Consider the following 16,635-nt stretch of genomic DNA (forward strand, 5'->3'; position numbering starts at 1 on the left):
AGACACCGCGCCCAGCCCGAGTGTTGGCTTTTTAATATTAAATGCTTTTTATGTATCTATTGATATGATAATGCAATTTTTCTTCCTTAGTTTATTGATGTGAGATGAAGTACATCAGCTAATTTTCTAATGTTGAACCAGTTACATGCCTGGTGAACCCATCTCAGCAAACAATTATCTGTAACATCAATTAAGAATAAGAAAAATAAAAATTTTTAGTTTACTTTCACTTAATTCCTTCTCTAATACTATTCTTTTTATATAAATAACATTTGATGACCTTTGTGATTTTCATTTTCTCTGAAGAATCTCTTCTGACATTTATTTCAAAGGCAGGTCTACTGGTGATATATACTCTCAATTTTTGCTTGTCTGAGAGTCTTCATTTCCACTTTTGCAAGATAATTTCAAAGGATTAAATATTTCACTCCTCACTCTTTTCACTTGCAGGGTTGCTGAAGAGAAGTCCAGTATAATTTTTATCTTTGTGCCTCTATAGATATGGTATTTTCTCTCTGTGGCTTCTTTCCAAATTTGTTCTTTATCTTTGATTTTCTGTAGTTTGAAAGTTATTATGTCTAGGTATAAATTTTTGGCATTTGTCCTGATTTTTTTGTGGCAGGGGTTGCTTGATCTGTGATTTGTTGTAAGACATTAATTTTGGAAAATTATCAGCTGTTATTGCTTCAAGTATTTCTTCTATTCCATTCTTTTTTGTCCTCTTGGTATCCTCATTACATATATGTTATACATTTTTTTAGTTGTCCCACAGTTCTTGGATATTCTGTTCTGTTTTTTCAACCTTTTTTGTGTGTGTGTGTGAGCCAAATATTTATTCATTTCTTGCATTTGAAGTACTCTTCGATAACATCCTTGGCCTGAGACTCCTTTCCATAGTCCTTAACTACTACACAACTGTAACCAACCACTTTATGGGGTTTCCCCTCTCTGTCAATTTTACAGAGGCCTACCCATTCTCCTAGTTTCTTGTTGTCATCAACCTTAATTAGGTTGATTTGGTGTTCAGCACAAAGGGCCTCCACCAACTTGACATACGTAGGCTCATCATAGTTGGATGCAAGCACACAAAGATGGGCTTGGTGCTTGTCTAAGGCTTTGGTAGCTTCGGGAATTCCACGTGCTAGGCCATCGTGGATGAGGGCGGTCTTCAGTACCTCTTGTAAAGCAGTATTAAGGTCCATTACACCTCCAGCAGCAATGCCTTCCTCGGCCATGGCGGTGGGTTACGGGTGAAGCGGCATCTTGAACGCACGCGAGCCTCCACCTCCACGCGACTCTGTGGTGGCAGGGAAAGAGCAACCTTTTTTTTTGACTTTTTAGTTTTAGATGTTTCTATTGAGATATCCTCAAGCTCAGAGGTCTTTTCTCATCTCAGCCATGATTAGTCTATTAACGGGCCCATCAAAAGCATTCTTCATTTCTGTTGCAGTATTTTTGATCTCTAGTACTTCTTTTTGATTCTTAGAATTTTTATCTCTTTGCCTACACTGCCAATCTGTTCTTACATGCAGTCTACTTTATCCATTAGAGCTTTCAGCATATGAAATATAATTGTTTTATTTATTTATTTTAATTTTATTTTTATTGGCAATAGTTGTACCTGTTGTGGGGGTATAAATGATAATTAATACATTTATATAATTCGTAAAATTATCTTAATTATCAGTATAATTATCTTATATCTTAATTATCTTAATTATCAGTATAATTAAGATATCCATCATTTTACACATTGGTCTTTATTCTAAAACATTTGAATTTATTTTTCTAGCTATTTCTGAAATATACAATAGGTTATTTTAAACTCTGGTCATCCTACTGATGACCAAGTGTCAAACACTTGGTCTTACTTCTTCTTTCAAACTGGATATTTGTACCTATTAATCAACATCTCTTTACCCTCTCCTCGCGTTACACATTCTGGCCTCTGGTAACCCACCTACTCTGTATCTTCGTGAATCCACTTTTTTACCTTCCACATATGAGTAAGAACGTGTGATATTTATCTTTCTGTGCTTAGCCTATTTCATTTACCATAATGACTTCCAGTTCCATCCATGTTGCTATGAGTGATGGGATTGCATTGTTTTTATAGCCTATGTTTTACATTGTGTATGTATCCCACCATTTTCTTTATTTATTCATCTATTCATGGACACTTCCATTGATTCTATATTTTGGCTATTGTGAATAGAGCTACAATAAACATGGGAATGCAGATAGCATTTTGAAGTGTTGATTTCCATTCTTTTGGTTATTCACTCAGTAGTAGAATTGCGGAGTTATATACTAGTTCTGTTTTTAGCTTTTTTTTTTTTTTTTTGAGGAATCTCCACACAATTTTTTTAAAGTGGCTGTACTAATTTACATTCCCACCTATAGTGTGTGAGGCTTTCCTTTTCTCCACAGCCTCGCCAGGTTTGGCTGTTCCCTGTCTTTTTGATAAAGGCCATTTTAACTGGATATAGATTGTATCTCATAATTTTGATTTGCATCTCTCTCATAATTAGTGATGTTGAACATTTTTTCATATACCTGTTGGCCATTTGTATGTTTTATTTTGAGAAATGTCTATTCAGCTCTTTTGCCCATTTTTTAAATCATATAATTTGTGGAGTTTTTTCCTATTGAGTTATTTGAGCTCTTTATATATTCTGATTGTCAGTCCCTTGTCATATGGATAGTTTGGAAATATTTTCTTTTATTCTGTGGGTTGTCTCTTCACTTTGTTGATTGCTTCTTTTGCTGTGTAGAAGCTTTTTAGCTTGGTGTAATCCCATTTGTTTATTTTTGCTTATGTTTCCTATGCATTTGAGGTTATATCCAAAAAATAATTACATAATCAATGTCTTAGAACTATTTTCCTACATTTTCTCCTGGTAATTTTATAGTTTTGGTTCTTTTTTTTTTTATTACACTTTAAGTTCTGGGGTACATGTGCACAACATGCAGGTTTGTTACATATGTATACATGTGCCATGTTGGTGTGCTGCACTCATTAACTCGTCATTTACATTAGGTATATCTCCTAATGCTATCCCTCCCCTGTACCCCCTCCCCACAATAGGACCCGGTGTGTGATGCTCCCCTTCCTGTTTCCAAGTGATCTCATTGTTCAATTCCCACCTATGAGTGAGAACATGTGGTATTTGGTTTTCTGTTCTTGTGATAGTTTGCTGAGAATGATGGTTTCCAGCTGCATCCATGTCCCTACAAAGAACATGAACTCTCCTTTTTTATGGCTGCATAGTATTCCATGGTGTATATGTGCCACATTTTCTTAATCCAGTCTGTCACTGATGGACATTTGGGTTGATTCCAAGTCTTTGCTATTGTGAATAGTGCTGCAAAAAACATACATATGCCTGTGTCTTTATAGTAGCATGACTTATAATCCTTTGGGTATATCCCCATTAGTGGGATGGCTGGGTCAAATGGTATTTCTAGCTCTAGATCCTTGAGGAATCACCACACCGTTTTACACAATGGTTGAACTAGTTTACAGTCCCACCAACAGTGTAAAAGTGTTCCTATTTCTCCACATCCTCTCCAGCACCTGTTGTTTCCTGATTTTTTAATGATTACCATTCTAACTGGTGTGAGATGGTATCTCATTGTGGTTTTGATTTGCATTTCTCTAATGGCGAGTGATGATGAGCATTTTTTCATGTGTCTGTTGGCTGTATGAATGTCTTCTTTTGAGAAGTGTCTGTTCATATCCTTTGCCCACTTTTTGATGGGGTTATTTGTTTTTTTCTTGTAAATTTGATTGAGTTCTTTATAGGTTCTGGATATTAGCCCTTTGTCAGATGAGTAGATTGCAAACATTTTCTCCCATTCTGTAGGTTGCCTGTTCACTCTGATGGTAGCTTCTTTTGCTGTGCAGAAGCTCTTTCGTTTAATTAGATTCCATTTGTCTATTTTGGCTTTTGTTGCCATTGCTTTTGGTGTTTTAGACATGAAATCCTTGCCCATGCCTATGTCCTGAATGGTATTCCCTAGGTTTTCTTCCAGGGTTTTTATGGTTTTAGATCTAACATTTAAGTCTCTAATCCATCTTGAATTAATTTTCGTATAAGGAGTAAGGAAAGGGTCAAGTTTCAGCTTTCTACTTATGGCTAGCCAATTTTCCCAACACCATTTATTAAATAGGGAATCCTTTCCCCATTTCTTGTTTCTCTCAGGTTTGTCAAAGATCAGATGGCTGTCAATGTGTGGTATTATTTCTGAGGGCTCTGTTCTGTTCTATTGGTCTATATCTCTGTTTTGGTACCAGTACCATGCTGTTTTGATTACTGTAGCCTTGTAGTATAGTTTGAAGTCAGGTAGCGTGATGCCTTCAGCTTTGTGCTTTTGGCTTAGGATTGTCTTGGCAATGTGGGGTCTTTTTTGGTTCCATATGAACTTTAAAGCCGTTTTTTCCAATTCTGTGAAGAAACTCATTGGTAGCTTAATGGGGATGGCATTGAATCTATAAATTACCTTGGGCAATATGGCCATTTTCACAATATTGATTCTTCCTATCCATGAGCATGGTATATTCTTCCATTTGTTTGTGTCCTCTTTGATTTCACTGAGCAGTGGTTTGTAGTTCTCCTTGAAGAGGTCCTTCACATCCCTTGTAAGTTGGATTCCTAGGTATTTTATTTTCTTTGAAGCAATTGTGAATGGAAGTTCATTCCTGATTTGGCTCTCTGTTTGTCTGTTACTGGTGTATATGAATGCTTGTGATTTTTGCACCTTGATTTTGTATCCTGAGACTTTGCTGAAGTTGCTTATCAGCTTAAGGAGATTTTGGGCTGAGAGGGGTTTTCTAAATGTACAATCATGTCATCTGCAAACAGGGACAATTTGACTTCTTCTTTTCCTAACTGAATACCCTTGATTTCTTTCTCTTGCCTGATTGCCCTAGCCAGAACTTCCAACACTATGTTGTATAGGAGTGGTGAGAGAGGGCATCCCTGTCTTGTGCCAGTTTTCAAAGGGAATGCTTCCAGTTTTTGCCCATTCAGTATGATATTGGCTGTGGGTTTGTCATAAATAGCTCTTATTATTTTGAGATACGTTCCATCAATACTGAATTTACTGAGAGTTTTTAGCATGAAGGGCTGTTGAATTTTGTCAAAGGCCTTTTCTGCATCTATTGAGATAACCATGTGGTTTTTGTCTTTGATTCTGTTTATATGCTGGATTACGTTTATTGATTTCCGTATATTGAAGCAGCCTTGCATTCCAGGGATGAAGCCCACTTGATCATGGTGGATAAGCTTTTTGATGTGCTGCTGGATTCGGTTTGCCAGTATTTTATTGAGGATTTTTGCATTGGTATTCATCAGGGATATTGGTCTAAAATTCTCTTTTTTTGTTTTATCTCTGTCAGGCTTTGGTATCAGGATGATGTTGGCCTCATAAAATGAGTTGGGGAGGATTCCCTCTTTTTCTATTGATTGGAATAGTTTCAGAAGGAATGGTACCAGCTCCTCCTTGTACCTCTGGTAGAATTTGGCTGTGAATCCATCTGGTCCTGGACATTTTTTGGTTGGTAGGCTATTAATTATTGCCTGAATTTCAGAGCCTGCTATTGGTCTATTCAGGGATTCAACTTCTTCCTGGTTTAGTCTTGGGAGAGTGTAAATGTCCAGGAAATTATCCATTTCTTCTAGGTTTTCTAGTTTATTTGCATAGAGATGTTTATAGTATTCTTTGATGGTAGTTTGTATTTCTGTGGGGTCGGTGGTGATATCCCCTTTATCATTTTTTATTGCATCTATTTGATTCTTCTCTCTTCTTTATTAGTCTTGCTAGCAGTCTATCAATTTTGTTGATTTTTTCAAAAAACCAGCTCCTGGATTCATTGATTTTTTGGAGGGTATTTTGTATCTCTGTCTCCTTCAGTTCTGCTCTGATCTTCGTTATTTCTTGCTTTCTGCTAGCTCTTGCTTCTCTAGTTCTTTTAATTGTGATGTTAGGGTGTCAATTTTTGATCTTTCCTGCTTTCTCTTGTGGGCATTTAGTGCTATAAATTTCCCTCTACACACTGCTTTAAATGTGTCCCAGAGATTCTGGTATGTTGTATCTTTGTTCTCATTGGTTTCAAAGAACATCTTTATTTCTGCCTTCATTTCCTTATGTACCCAGTTGTCATTGAGGAGCAATGTTGACAGTTTCCATGTAGTTGATCGGTTTTGATTGAGTTTCTTAGTCCTGAGTTCTAGTTTAATTGCACTGTGGTCTGAGAGACAGTTTGTTATAATTTATGTTCTTACATTTGCTGAGGAGTGCTTTACTTCCAGCTATGTGGTCAATTTTGGAATAAGTGTGATGTGGTGCTGAGAAGAATGTATATTCTGTTGATTCGGGGTGGAGAGTTCTATACATGTCTATTAGGTCCCTTGGTGCAGAGTTGAGTTCAATTCCTGGATATCCTTGTTAACTTTCTGTCTCGTTGATCTGTCCAATGTTGACAGTGGGGTGTTAAGGTCTCCCATTATTATTGTATGGGAGTCTAAGTCTCTTTGTAAGTCTCTAAGGACTTGCTTTATGAATCTGGGTGCTCCTGTATTGGGTGCATATATATTTAGGATAGTTATCTCTTCCTGATGAATTGATCCCTTTACCATTATGTTATGGCCTTCTTTGTCTCTTTTGATCTTTGATGGTTTAAAGTCTGTTTTATCAGAGACTGGGATTGCAACCCCCAGTTTTTTTTTGTTTTCCATTTGCTTCGTAGATCTTCCTCCATCCCTTTATTTTGAGCCTATGTGTGTCTCTGCACGTGAGATGGGTCTTTTGAATACCGCAAACTGATGGGTCTTGATTCTTTATCCATTTTGCCAGTCTGTGTCTTTTAATTGGACCATTTAGTCCATTTACATTTAAGGTTAATATTGTTATGTGTGAACTTGATCCTGTCATTATGATATTAGCTGGTTATTTTGCTCGCTAGTTGATGCAGTTTCTTCCTAGCATCGATAGACTTTACATTTTGACATGTTTTTGCAATGGCTGGTACCTGTTGTTCCTTTCCATGTTTAGTGCTTCCTTCAGGATCTCTTGTAGGGCAGGCCTGGTGGTGACAAAATCTCTAAGCATTTGCTTGTCTGTAAAGGATTGTATTTCTCCTTCACTTATGAAACTTAGTTTGGCTGGATATGAAATTCTGGGTTGAAAATTCTTTTCTTTAAGAATGTTGAATGTTGGCCCTCACTCTCTTCTGGCTTGGAGAGTTTCTCCCGAGAGGTCTGCTGTTAGTCTCATGGGCTTCCCTTTGTGTGTAACCCGACCTTTCTCTCTGGCTGCCCTTAAGATTTTTTCCTTCATTTCAACTTTGGTGAATCTGACAATTGTGTGTCTTGGAGTTGCTCTTCTCGAGGAGTATCTTTGTGGCGTTCTCTGTATTTCCTGAATTTGAATGTTGGCCTGCCTTACTAAGTTGGAGAAGTTCTCCTGGGATGATATCCTGCAGAGTGTTTTCCAACTTGGTTCCATTTTCCCCGTCACTTTCAGGCACACCAATCAGACGTAGACGTCTTTTCCCATAATCCCATACTTCTTGGGGGCTTTGTTCATTTCTTTTTACTCTTTTTTCTCCAAACTTCTCTTCTCGCTTCATTTCATTCGTTTGATCTTCAATCATTGATACTCTTTCTTCCAGTTGATCGAGTTGGTTACTGAAGCTTGTGCATTTTTCCCGTAGTTCTCATGTTATGGTTTTCATCTCTATCAGTTCTTTTAAGGTCTTCTCTTTATTGATTATTCTAGTTATCCATTCATCCATTCTTTTTTCAAGGTTTTTAGTTTCTTCATGCTGGTTACATAGTTCCTCCTTTATTTCTGAGAAGTTTGATCGACTGAAGCCTTCTTCTCTCAATTCATCAACGTCATTCTCCATCCAGCTTTGTTCTATTGCTGGCAAGGAGCTGCATTCCTTTGGAGGGGGAGATGCGCTCTGATTTTTTGAATTTCCAGCTTTTCTGCACTGCTTTCCCCCCATCTTTGTGGTTTTATCTGCCTTTGGTCTTTGATGATGGTGACATACTGATGGGGTTTTGGTGTGGGTGTCCTTTCTGTTTGTTAGTTTTCCTTCTAACAGTCAGGACCCTCAGCTGTAGGTCTGTTGGAGTTTGCTTGAGGTCCACTCCAGATCCTGTTTGCCTGGGTGTCAGCAGCAGAGGCTGCAGAAGATCGAATATTGCTGCACAGCGAGTGTTGCTGTCTGATTCTCCCTCTGGAAGCTTCGTCTCAGGGGTGTACCCCACCATGTGAGGTGTGAGGTGTTGGTCTGCACCTAGTGGGGGATGTCTCCGAGTTAGGCTACTCAGGGGTCAGGGATCCACTTGAGCAGGCAGTCTGTCCGTTCTCAGATCTCAACCACCGTGCTGGGAGATCCACTGCTCTCTTCAAAGCTATTAGACAGGGGCATTTACCTCTGCCGAAGTTTCTGCTGCTTTTTGTTTAACTATGCCCTGTACCCAGAGGAGGAGTCTACAGAGGCAGGCCGGCCTCCTTGAGCTGCAGTGGGCTCCACCCAATTTGAGCTTCCAGGTGGCTTTGTTACCCACTTAAGCCTCAGCAATGGCTGGCGCCCCTCCCCCAGCCATGCGGCCACCTTGCAGTTAGATCTCAGACTGCTGTGCTAGCAATGAGGGAGGCTCCTTGGGCATGGGACCCTCCAGGCCAGGTGTGGGATATAATCTCCTGGTGTGCCCTTTGCTAAGACCCTTGGTAAAGCACAGTATTGGGGTGGGAGTTACCCGATTTTCCAGGTGTTGTGTGTCTCAGTTTCCCTTGGCTAGGAAAAGGGATTCCCTTACCCCTTGAGCTTCCCAGGTGAGGCGATGCCACGCCCTGCTTCAGCTCTTGCTGATCGGGCTGCACCAGCTGACCAGCACTGATTGTCTGGCACTCCCTAGTGAGATGAACCTGGTACCTCAGCTGAAAATGCAAAAATTGGCCAGGGACGGTGGCTCAAGCCTGTAATCCCAGCACTTTGGGCGGCTGGAACGGCTGGATCATGAGGTCAGGAGATCGATACCATCCTGGCTACCATGGTGAAACCCCATCTCTACTAAAAATATAAAAAACTAGCCGGGCGAGGTGGCAGGCGCCTGTAGTCCCAGCTACTCTGGAGGCTGAGGCAGGAGAATAGCGTAAATCCGGGAGGTGGAGCTTGCAGTGAGCTGAGATCCGGCCACTGCACTCCAGCCTGGGCGACAGAGCAAGACTCCATCTCAAAAAAAAAAAGAAAATGCAGAAATCACCCGTCTTTTGTATCACTCATGCTGGGAGCTGGAGGCTGGAGCTGTTCCTATTCGGCCATCTTGGGCTCACTCCTGCCCTGTAGTTTTTGTTCTTAGATTTAAGTCTTGAATACATTTTGATTTTATTTTTGTGCACAGTGAAAGATAATGATCAAGTTTTATTCTTCTGCATATAGTTACTGAATTTCTAGCGCCATCTATTGAAGAGACTGTTCTTTGTTGTGCATTCTTGGTGTCTTTGTTGAAAATGAATTGGTGTAAATGCATGTATTTGTATCTGGGTTCTTTATTCTGTTCCATTGGTCTAGGCATTTGATTTTATGCCAATACCATGGTTATTTGATTACTATAGCGCTGTAGTATAACTTGAAGTCAGATAATGTTATGCATTTGGCTTTGTTCTTTTTGCTCAGAATTGCTGACCACATGTTAAGTCACGAGACAAGTCTTAACAAATTTAAGAAGACTGACATCACTCCAAGTATATTTTCTGACCACATTAGATTGAAGCTAGAAGTTAATATTAAAAGAAAGTGGAAATACTTAAAAAATACATGAAAATTAATAATAACACACAATTGAACAACCATTGGGCTAAACAACAAATCAAAAGGGAAATTAGAAAATAAGACAAACAAAAAATGAAAAAAAAAGGGAATATGGCAAAAACAGTACTAAAGGGAAATTTATAGTGATAAATTCTTACATTAAAAAAGAATAAAGATTTCAAATAAACATTCTAAATTTACATCTCAAGAAACTAGAAAAAAATTCAACAAACAAACCCTAAGTTTGCAGTAGGAAGTTATGAAGATTAGAGCACAAACATGATAGAGAATAGAAAAATAATAGATAACAAGGAAATGAAGAGCTGAGTTTTTGAAAAGATAAAAAAAATGGACAAACTCTTAGGTAAAATAGCAAGAAAAAAAGAAAAGACTCAAAATCAGAAATGAAGGAGCAGATATTACAACTGATGTCACAGAAATTTTTAAAGAAGATACTGTGGTTTATATTTATACCCCAACACATTGGATAACCTAGAAGAAATTGATAGATTCCTAGAATGATATAACCTGCCAAGACTTAATCAAGAATAAATAGCCTGAACAGAACAACAACAAATAAAGAGATTAAATCAGTAAAAAAAACTTTCTAGCAAAGAAAATCTCAGGACCAAGGGGCTTCACAAATGAATTCTGTTAAACATTTACAGAAGAATTAAACAAGAAAATAGGCCGGGCGCGGTGGCTCAAGCCTGTAATCCCAGCACTTTGGGAGGCCGAGACGGGTGGATCACGAGGTCAGCAGATCGAGACCATCCTGGCTAACATGGTGAAACCCCGTCTCTACTAAAAAATACAAAAAACTAGCCGGGCGAGATGGCGGGCGCCTGTAGTCCCAGCTACTTGGGAGGCTGAGGCAGGAGAATGGCGTGAACCCGGGAGGCGGAGCTTGCAGTGAGCTGAGATCCGGCCACTGCACTCCAGCCTGGGCGGCAGAGCGAGACTCCGCCTCAAAAAAAAAAAAAAAAAAAAAAAAAAACCAAGAAAATAAAATTGCAGGCTAATATATCTACAAACATGCATGCAAAAATTTACAGCAAGACATTAACAAACTATATTTGCCGCACATTAAAAGAATCATACACAATGACCAAATGGGATTTATTCCTGGTATGCAAGGATGGTTCAGAATACACAGATCAATTAATGTGGTATGCTAATTGAATCCTAACTCAATATGTTAGGATTAGCAGAAAGCCTATATGTAAAAACTCCACAGCTAAAATTATACTCAATGGTGAAATAATGAAAGCCTTTACTTTAAGATCTATAACAATGCAAGGATACTCACTCTGTGCACTTCTATTCAACATAGTATTAGAATTCCTAGATGAAGCAATGAGGCAAAGAAAAGAAATAAAGGGCATCCAAATGAGAAAGTAGAAATGAAGTACCTTCTAGAGTCTTTTTTTCTTGCTATTTTACCTAAGAATTTGTCCATTTTTTAAAATCTTTTCGATCTATTCATATATTAATATGCCATGATTATATACATAGGAAACCATAAAGGTTCCATAAAATTAGTAGAAGAAATAATGAATTCAGTAAAGTTGCAGGACACAAAAACAACTCTCAAAAATCAGTTACATTTTTATACATCAAAAACAGATGGTCAGGAAAGGAGATTAGTTAAACAATCCCATTTACAACAGCATCAAAAAGAATAAAATATTTAGGTTTAAAACAAACCAAGGAGGTGAAAGACTTGTACACTGAAAACTATAAAACATGAAAAAAATTAAAGCAGACACAAAAGATTGAAAGATATTCCATGGATTGAAGAAATTAATATTGTTAAACTATCCCTAACAGTCAAAATTATCTACAGATTCAATGCAATCCTTATCAGAATCTCCATGTTATTTTTCAAAGAAATAGAAAATAAAAAACTTATATAAAACTAAAAAAATCCAGATAATTAGAAGCAATTTTTAAAAAGAAGAACAAAGCTTTTCAAAATATAATGCAAAGGTACAGTAACCAGAACAGTATGTTACTGTCATAAAATAGAGACATATAAAGCAATGGATGAAAATAGCTCAGAGACAGACTCGTATATGCTGGCTCCAGCATGTCACTGGAGGGGTCACGTTTGCATTAGAATTTAAGTATGCATTTTTGATATTAATTGCATGGTAAATTTGTAGGTAAACATTTTAAGGTGTCAAATTTTCTTGATGCAAATATTGAGAGCCTCACTTTATAGTTGTTTTTTTTTTTTGCTTTGTGTGTGTGTGTATCTGTGTTTTGGTCTAAGAAACCAAACATTTGATATGTGAGACTGTCGCTCTAAATAAACAAAATTACACTAGATTATGGTACAAAAGTAAGCTTGATGATCACCTTCTAATGAGAAAATATTTTAAAACAATCATTTAATTTTTCAAAATGATCCTAGGTGTGTGATTCCAGAAAAAACTGCATTTGTTCACCAGGCTATAATCCTCCAAGCTGCCAAACACGTTCCAAAGGTTTTTCCATATTTCCTAAGGAAGACATGGGTAAGTATCTGTCTCTTCAAATATCCATTTAATAAAAGTATCAAATTGCTTATCATCACTAAAACAGAGTTCGATTTTGCCACTTACGGGGCAACTGATATTTGTAATGAAAAGATAATCAGAATTCTCTCAAGGAATGGAAACCAAACATGCCATCTTAATCTTGCTCTCTTTTCTTTATAATTAACTCATTAATCAAATAATTTTATTTTTTTATTTCAGTGGGTTTTTGGGGAACAGGTGAATTTTGGTAACATGGATAAGTTCTTTAGTGGTGATTTCTGAGATTTTCGTGCAGCCATCACCCGAGCAGTGTATACTGTATGCAATGTGTAGTCTTTTATACCTCATCTACTCCCATCCTTCGCCTCAATACCTCAAAGTCCATTGTATCATTCTTATGCCTTTGTGTCTTCATAGCTTAGTTCCCACTTACGAGTGAGAACATATGATATTTGGTTTTACATTCTCTAAGTGAAGAGTTACTTCACTTAGAATAATGGTCTCAAACTCCATCCAGGTTGCTGTGAATGCTGTTATTTTGTTCTTCTAATGGCTGAGTAGTATTCCATTTTTCCATATATATATCACACTTTCTTTTTTTATTTTTATTTTTTATTATACTTTAAGTTCTAGGCTACATGTGCACAACATACAGGTTTGTTACATATGTATACATGTGCCATATTGGTGTGCTGAACCCATTAACTCGTCATGCTATCCCTCCCCCTTCCCCCAATCCCACAACAGACTCCGGTGTGTGATGTTCACCACCCTGTGTCCAAGTGTTCTCATTGTTCAATTCCCACCAATGAGTGAGAACATGTGGTGTTTGATTTTTTGTCCTTGTGATCGTGTGCTGAGAATGATGGTTTCCAGCTTCATCCATGTTCCTACAAAGGACATGAACTCATCATTTTTCATGGCTGTATAGTATTCCAGGATATCACATTTTCTTTATCCACTCATTGATTGATGGGCATTTGGGCTGGTTCCACATTTTTACAATTGCAAATTGTGCTGCTATAAACATTTGTGTGAGTGTCTTTTTATGTAATGACTTTTATATAATGACTTCCTCTGGGTAGATTTCCAATAGTGGGATTGCTGGATCAAATGGTAGATCTACTTTTGGTTCTTTAAGAAATTGCCATACTGTTTTTCACAGTGGTGGTACTAGTTTGCATTCCCACCAACAGCATCAAAGCACTCCCCTTTAAGAACATCCATGCCAACATCTATTGTTTTTTGATTTTTAAATTAGGACCATTCTTGCAGGAGTAAGGTGGTATTTCATTGTGGTTTTGATTTACATTTCCCTGATCATTAGTGATGTTGAGCATTATTTCATATGCTTGTTGGCCATTTGCATATCTTCTTTTGAGAGTTGTCTATTCATGTCCTTAGCCCATTTTTTGATGGAATTGCTTTTTTTCTTGCTGATTTGTTTGAGTTCCTTATAGATTGTGGATATTAGTTCTTTGTCAGATGCATAGTTTGTGAAGATTTTCTCCCACTCTGTGGGTTGTCTGTTTACTCTGCTGATTATATCTTTTGCTTTGCAGAAGCTTTTAAATTTATTAAGTCCCTTCTATTTATCTTTGTTTTTGTTGCATTTGCTTTTGGGTTCTTGCTTATGAATGCTTTGCCTAAGTTTTCTTATGTCATATTCTAGAATTTTTATGGTTGCAGGTTTAAATTTAAGTCTTTGATCCCTCTTGAGTTGATGTTTGTATAAGATGAGAGATGAGGATTCAGTTTAATTCTTCTACATATGGTTTGCCAGTTATCCCAGTGCCATTTATTGAATAGGGTGTCCTTTCCCCATTTTACGTTTTTGCTTGCGTTGTTGAAGATCAGTTGGCTACACATACTTGGCTTTATTTCTGGATTCCCTATTCCGTTCCTTTGGTCTCTGTGTCTATTTTTATATCAGTACTATGCTGTTTTGGTGACTATAGCCTTATTGTCTATGGCCATACCAGCCTGAATGTGCCCGATCTTGTCTTGCTCTTTTTTCTAACATTAAAATATCATACTTGAAGCTGAATACCTTTTAAAATTTCTCTTTACTGATATCATTGACTCTGTCTTTTAGAATATTTTCAACCTCTCTTCCTCAGCTTTATGACTGATCCTGTGACCTCAACTCTAAACAAACATTTGCTCTGCGTCTAGTACTGTTAGTGTGTTTCTGTTATAGAAGAAATGAAATAGAAGACAAGATTTTGCTCTGAAAGAGTTTATCATTTAAATCAGAAAAATCCATCAGTTTCTGCTTAGGAGATGACAGAAGTGATGCTGGCATATTATTCTGTTTGTGCACCATGGCTTCCATTTCTGTCATGCATTCATTTATTGAGTTAGCAAATGTTTATTGAACTCTTAATATATGCCAGGTCCAGGTGCTGGTCTACACACTGGGGATGTACAGTGATAGCAAAGGACAGAATTAGGATTAGGAATCAATTCTTCTGATTTTTATACCAGTGCCCTTTTAGTAGCATTGCGATGACCCCATTTATAAACATGATCCCCAAGGCCAAAAGCCAACAATCTACCAAAGAAAAATAGGATATACACAAATACACTGAATTCCTTTGATAATGCGCCTTGTAAGAGTGCATTTTTGGATAACCATGCAATTACACAATCCCATGTTGTAGATCACTGAATTTTTTTGTCCCTACTTAGAGGGTTAAAATGAGATTTTGCTGTAGCTGCTGTGAGACTTGAATACTTTTGACCTTTCCAAAACTTGGTTACCATGCTTTTAGAATGAAAGGTTGTAGAGATAGCCCCAAGGATTATGATTACAATTCTATGATGAATTTTTTCCACGTTCCTTGAATAACAATACAAATTCAGAACATTTTAATGAATGTGTTACAACTTGAAAATAAAAGTAGATAGTTTAATTTTTTATTTATTTATTTATTTTTGTATTTCTGTTTTTAGATTCAATCATGGAAAGAGCATCTGGGAAGACTGAAAACACCTGGCTTCTAGGTTTCTCCATTGTTCTTCCTATTCTCATTGTAACAACCATAGTAGTTTTGGCAAGGAAGCAGTTGAAAAAGTGGTTCATCAAGGAGGAGGAATTCCCAAGTAGCGAGTAAATTGCATTTGTGTTCTGAAGTTAAACATTAGTACCATTTGAATCTAGTTATATGTAAGACAATATCATGAGCAGCAACAATACTTTACATATCACTGGGATTTTGAGTATTACATCAATATATCATTTAATTTTATGAGGTAGTTGTGAATACCCCTGTTTTGAAGACACAAAGATTTGGAAGTGTAGTTTACATAGTTTGCCAAAGTCATTGAACTGTTAGTTGAGAGAGGAAGAATTCAAATATGTAATATCTGTTCTTTTCTTATTGAAGGGGGATGATCTGTATCATCTACAACAGAAGTATTTATTAAAAATGCAGATTTCTAAGCCTTACTACAGACTAAATATTTTAATTCACATTGCTGGCTCATATAAGAAATAATTTTAAAAATATTCTTTGGTTAAATTTTCAGAAGGAAAATTTATAATTTAGATTATTACATTTTTAATTTTCAAGAAATAATTCAAACACTAAGAGAACAACGTGACAAACATCCTCTTGCCCACCATGGGAAATAAACAGATGTTAATATTTTTCTTGTTTCTCTTATAAAAGAAGCCATTGTATTTGCAGCCGCAATTTCTTCTGGTATGATCCCCTTTCCTCCTGGTAGAGGATGTCTACACTGAATGTTTGTGTATTTTACATGTTTTTAATACATGTGGCATTATCCATATCCCATAACCTACCTAGTATTGTTTTATGTATAATTTTACATAGCTATACTTTCTCTGCAGATGCATTTCCTTATCAATTTTGATTTGTTTGCTTCGTCTTTGTTTTTTCTTTTTCATGAGCAGTCCACTGAGAGGTGTTTTTATTTTATTAGTAATTTGAAATATGTAACTTTCAGTTTCATTTGTATTGTTTTTTATATCAAGTTTTACTCTTTTTCCTCCTTTCTAGTCTTTTTACCTTTGCTCTGTTGTAACTCTAGATTTATTGATTGTAATGCTTTCTTTATTAGTTTTCAGCCTTTCTTATTTTCTAAAATAAGAAATACTTTAATAGCAAAAATCTTATCCTTGTGCGTATCATTTTCTTTATACTCTCTGAGTTTTAAATGATAGTTGACATTCAGTTAAAAAAATTTGAAAAATCTAGCAGGATTTCTTGTTTAAATAATGAATCAATTGTGGTCTTTAGTTTTCAATTATGTGATTTA

At 36.8% G+C, this 16,635-nt stretch overlaps 2 protein-coding genes across 14 annotated transcripts in view; one reads left to right on the forward strand and one right to left on the reverse strand.

Annotated features, from left to right (window-relative positions):
• ADAM32 (ADAM metallopeptidase domain 32) overlaps window positions 1–16,635 on the forward strand; it is a 174,478-nt gene that overhangs the window by 124,845 nt on the left and 32,998 nt on the right. For all 13 annotated transcript variants that reach the window (XR_004441834.1, XM_033231805.1, XM_033231812.1 and 10 more), the window contains exons 18-19: window positions 12,246–12,348; window positions 15,307–15,463. Coding sequence is in view for 12 of the 13 variants with exons in the window: in XM_033231805.1 (XP_033087696.1) it covers window positions 12,246–12,348; window positions 15,307–15,463 (260 nt within the window). In the remaining variant the exon portion in view is untranslated. The remainder of the gene's footprint in view (window positions 1–12,245; window positions 12,349–15,306; window positions 15,464–16,635) is intronic.
• Window positions 830–1,288, reverse strand: LOC117095161 (40S ribosomal protein S12-like). The gene has a single exon (XM_033231862.1). It carries the CDS (start codon window positions 1,233–1,235, stop codon window positions 837–839), a length of 399 nt encoding a protein of 132 aa, XP_033087753.1. The 5' UTR covers window positions 1,236–1,288; the 3' UTR covers window positions 830–836.

Source organism: Trachypithecus francoisi, unplaced genomic scaffold (genome assembly GCF_009764315.1).
Source record: "Trachypithecus francoisi isolate TF-2019V2 unplaced genomic scaffold, Tfra_2.0 Contig01440, whole genome shotgun sequence".
NCBI classification, from domain to species: domain Eukaryota; kingdom Metazoa; phylum Chordata; class Mammalia; order Primates; family Cercopithecidae; genus Trachypithecus; species Trachypithecus francoisi.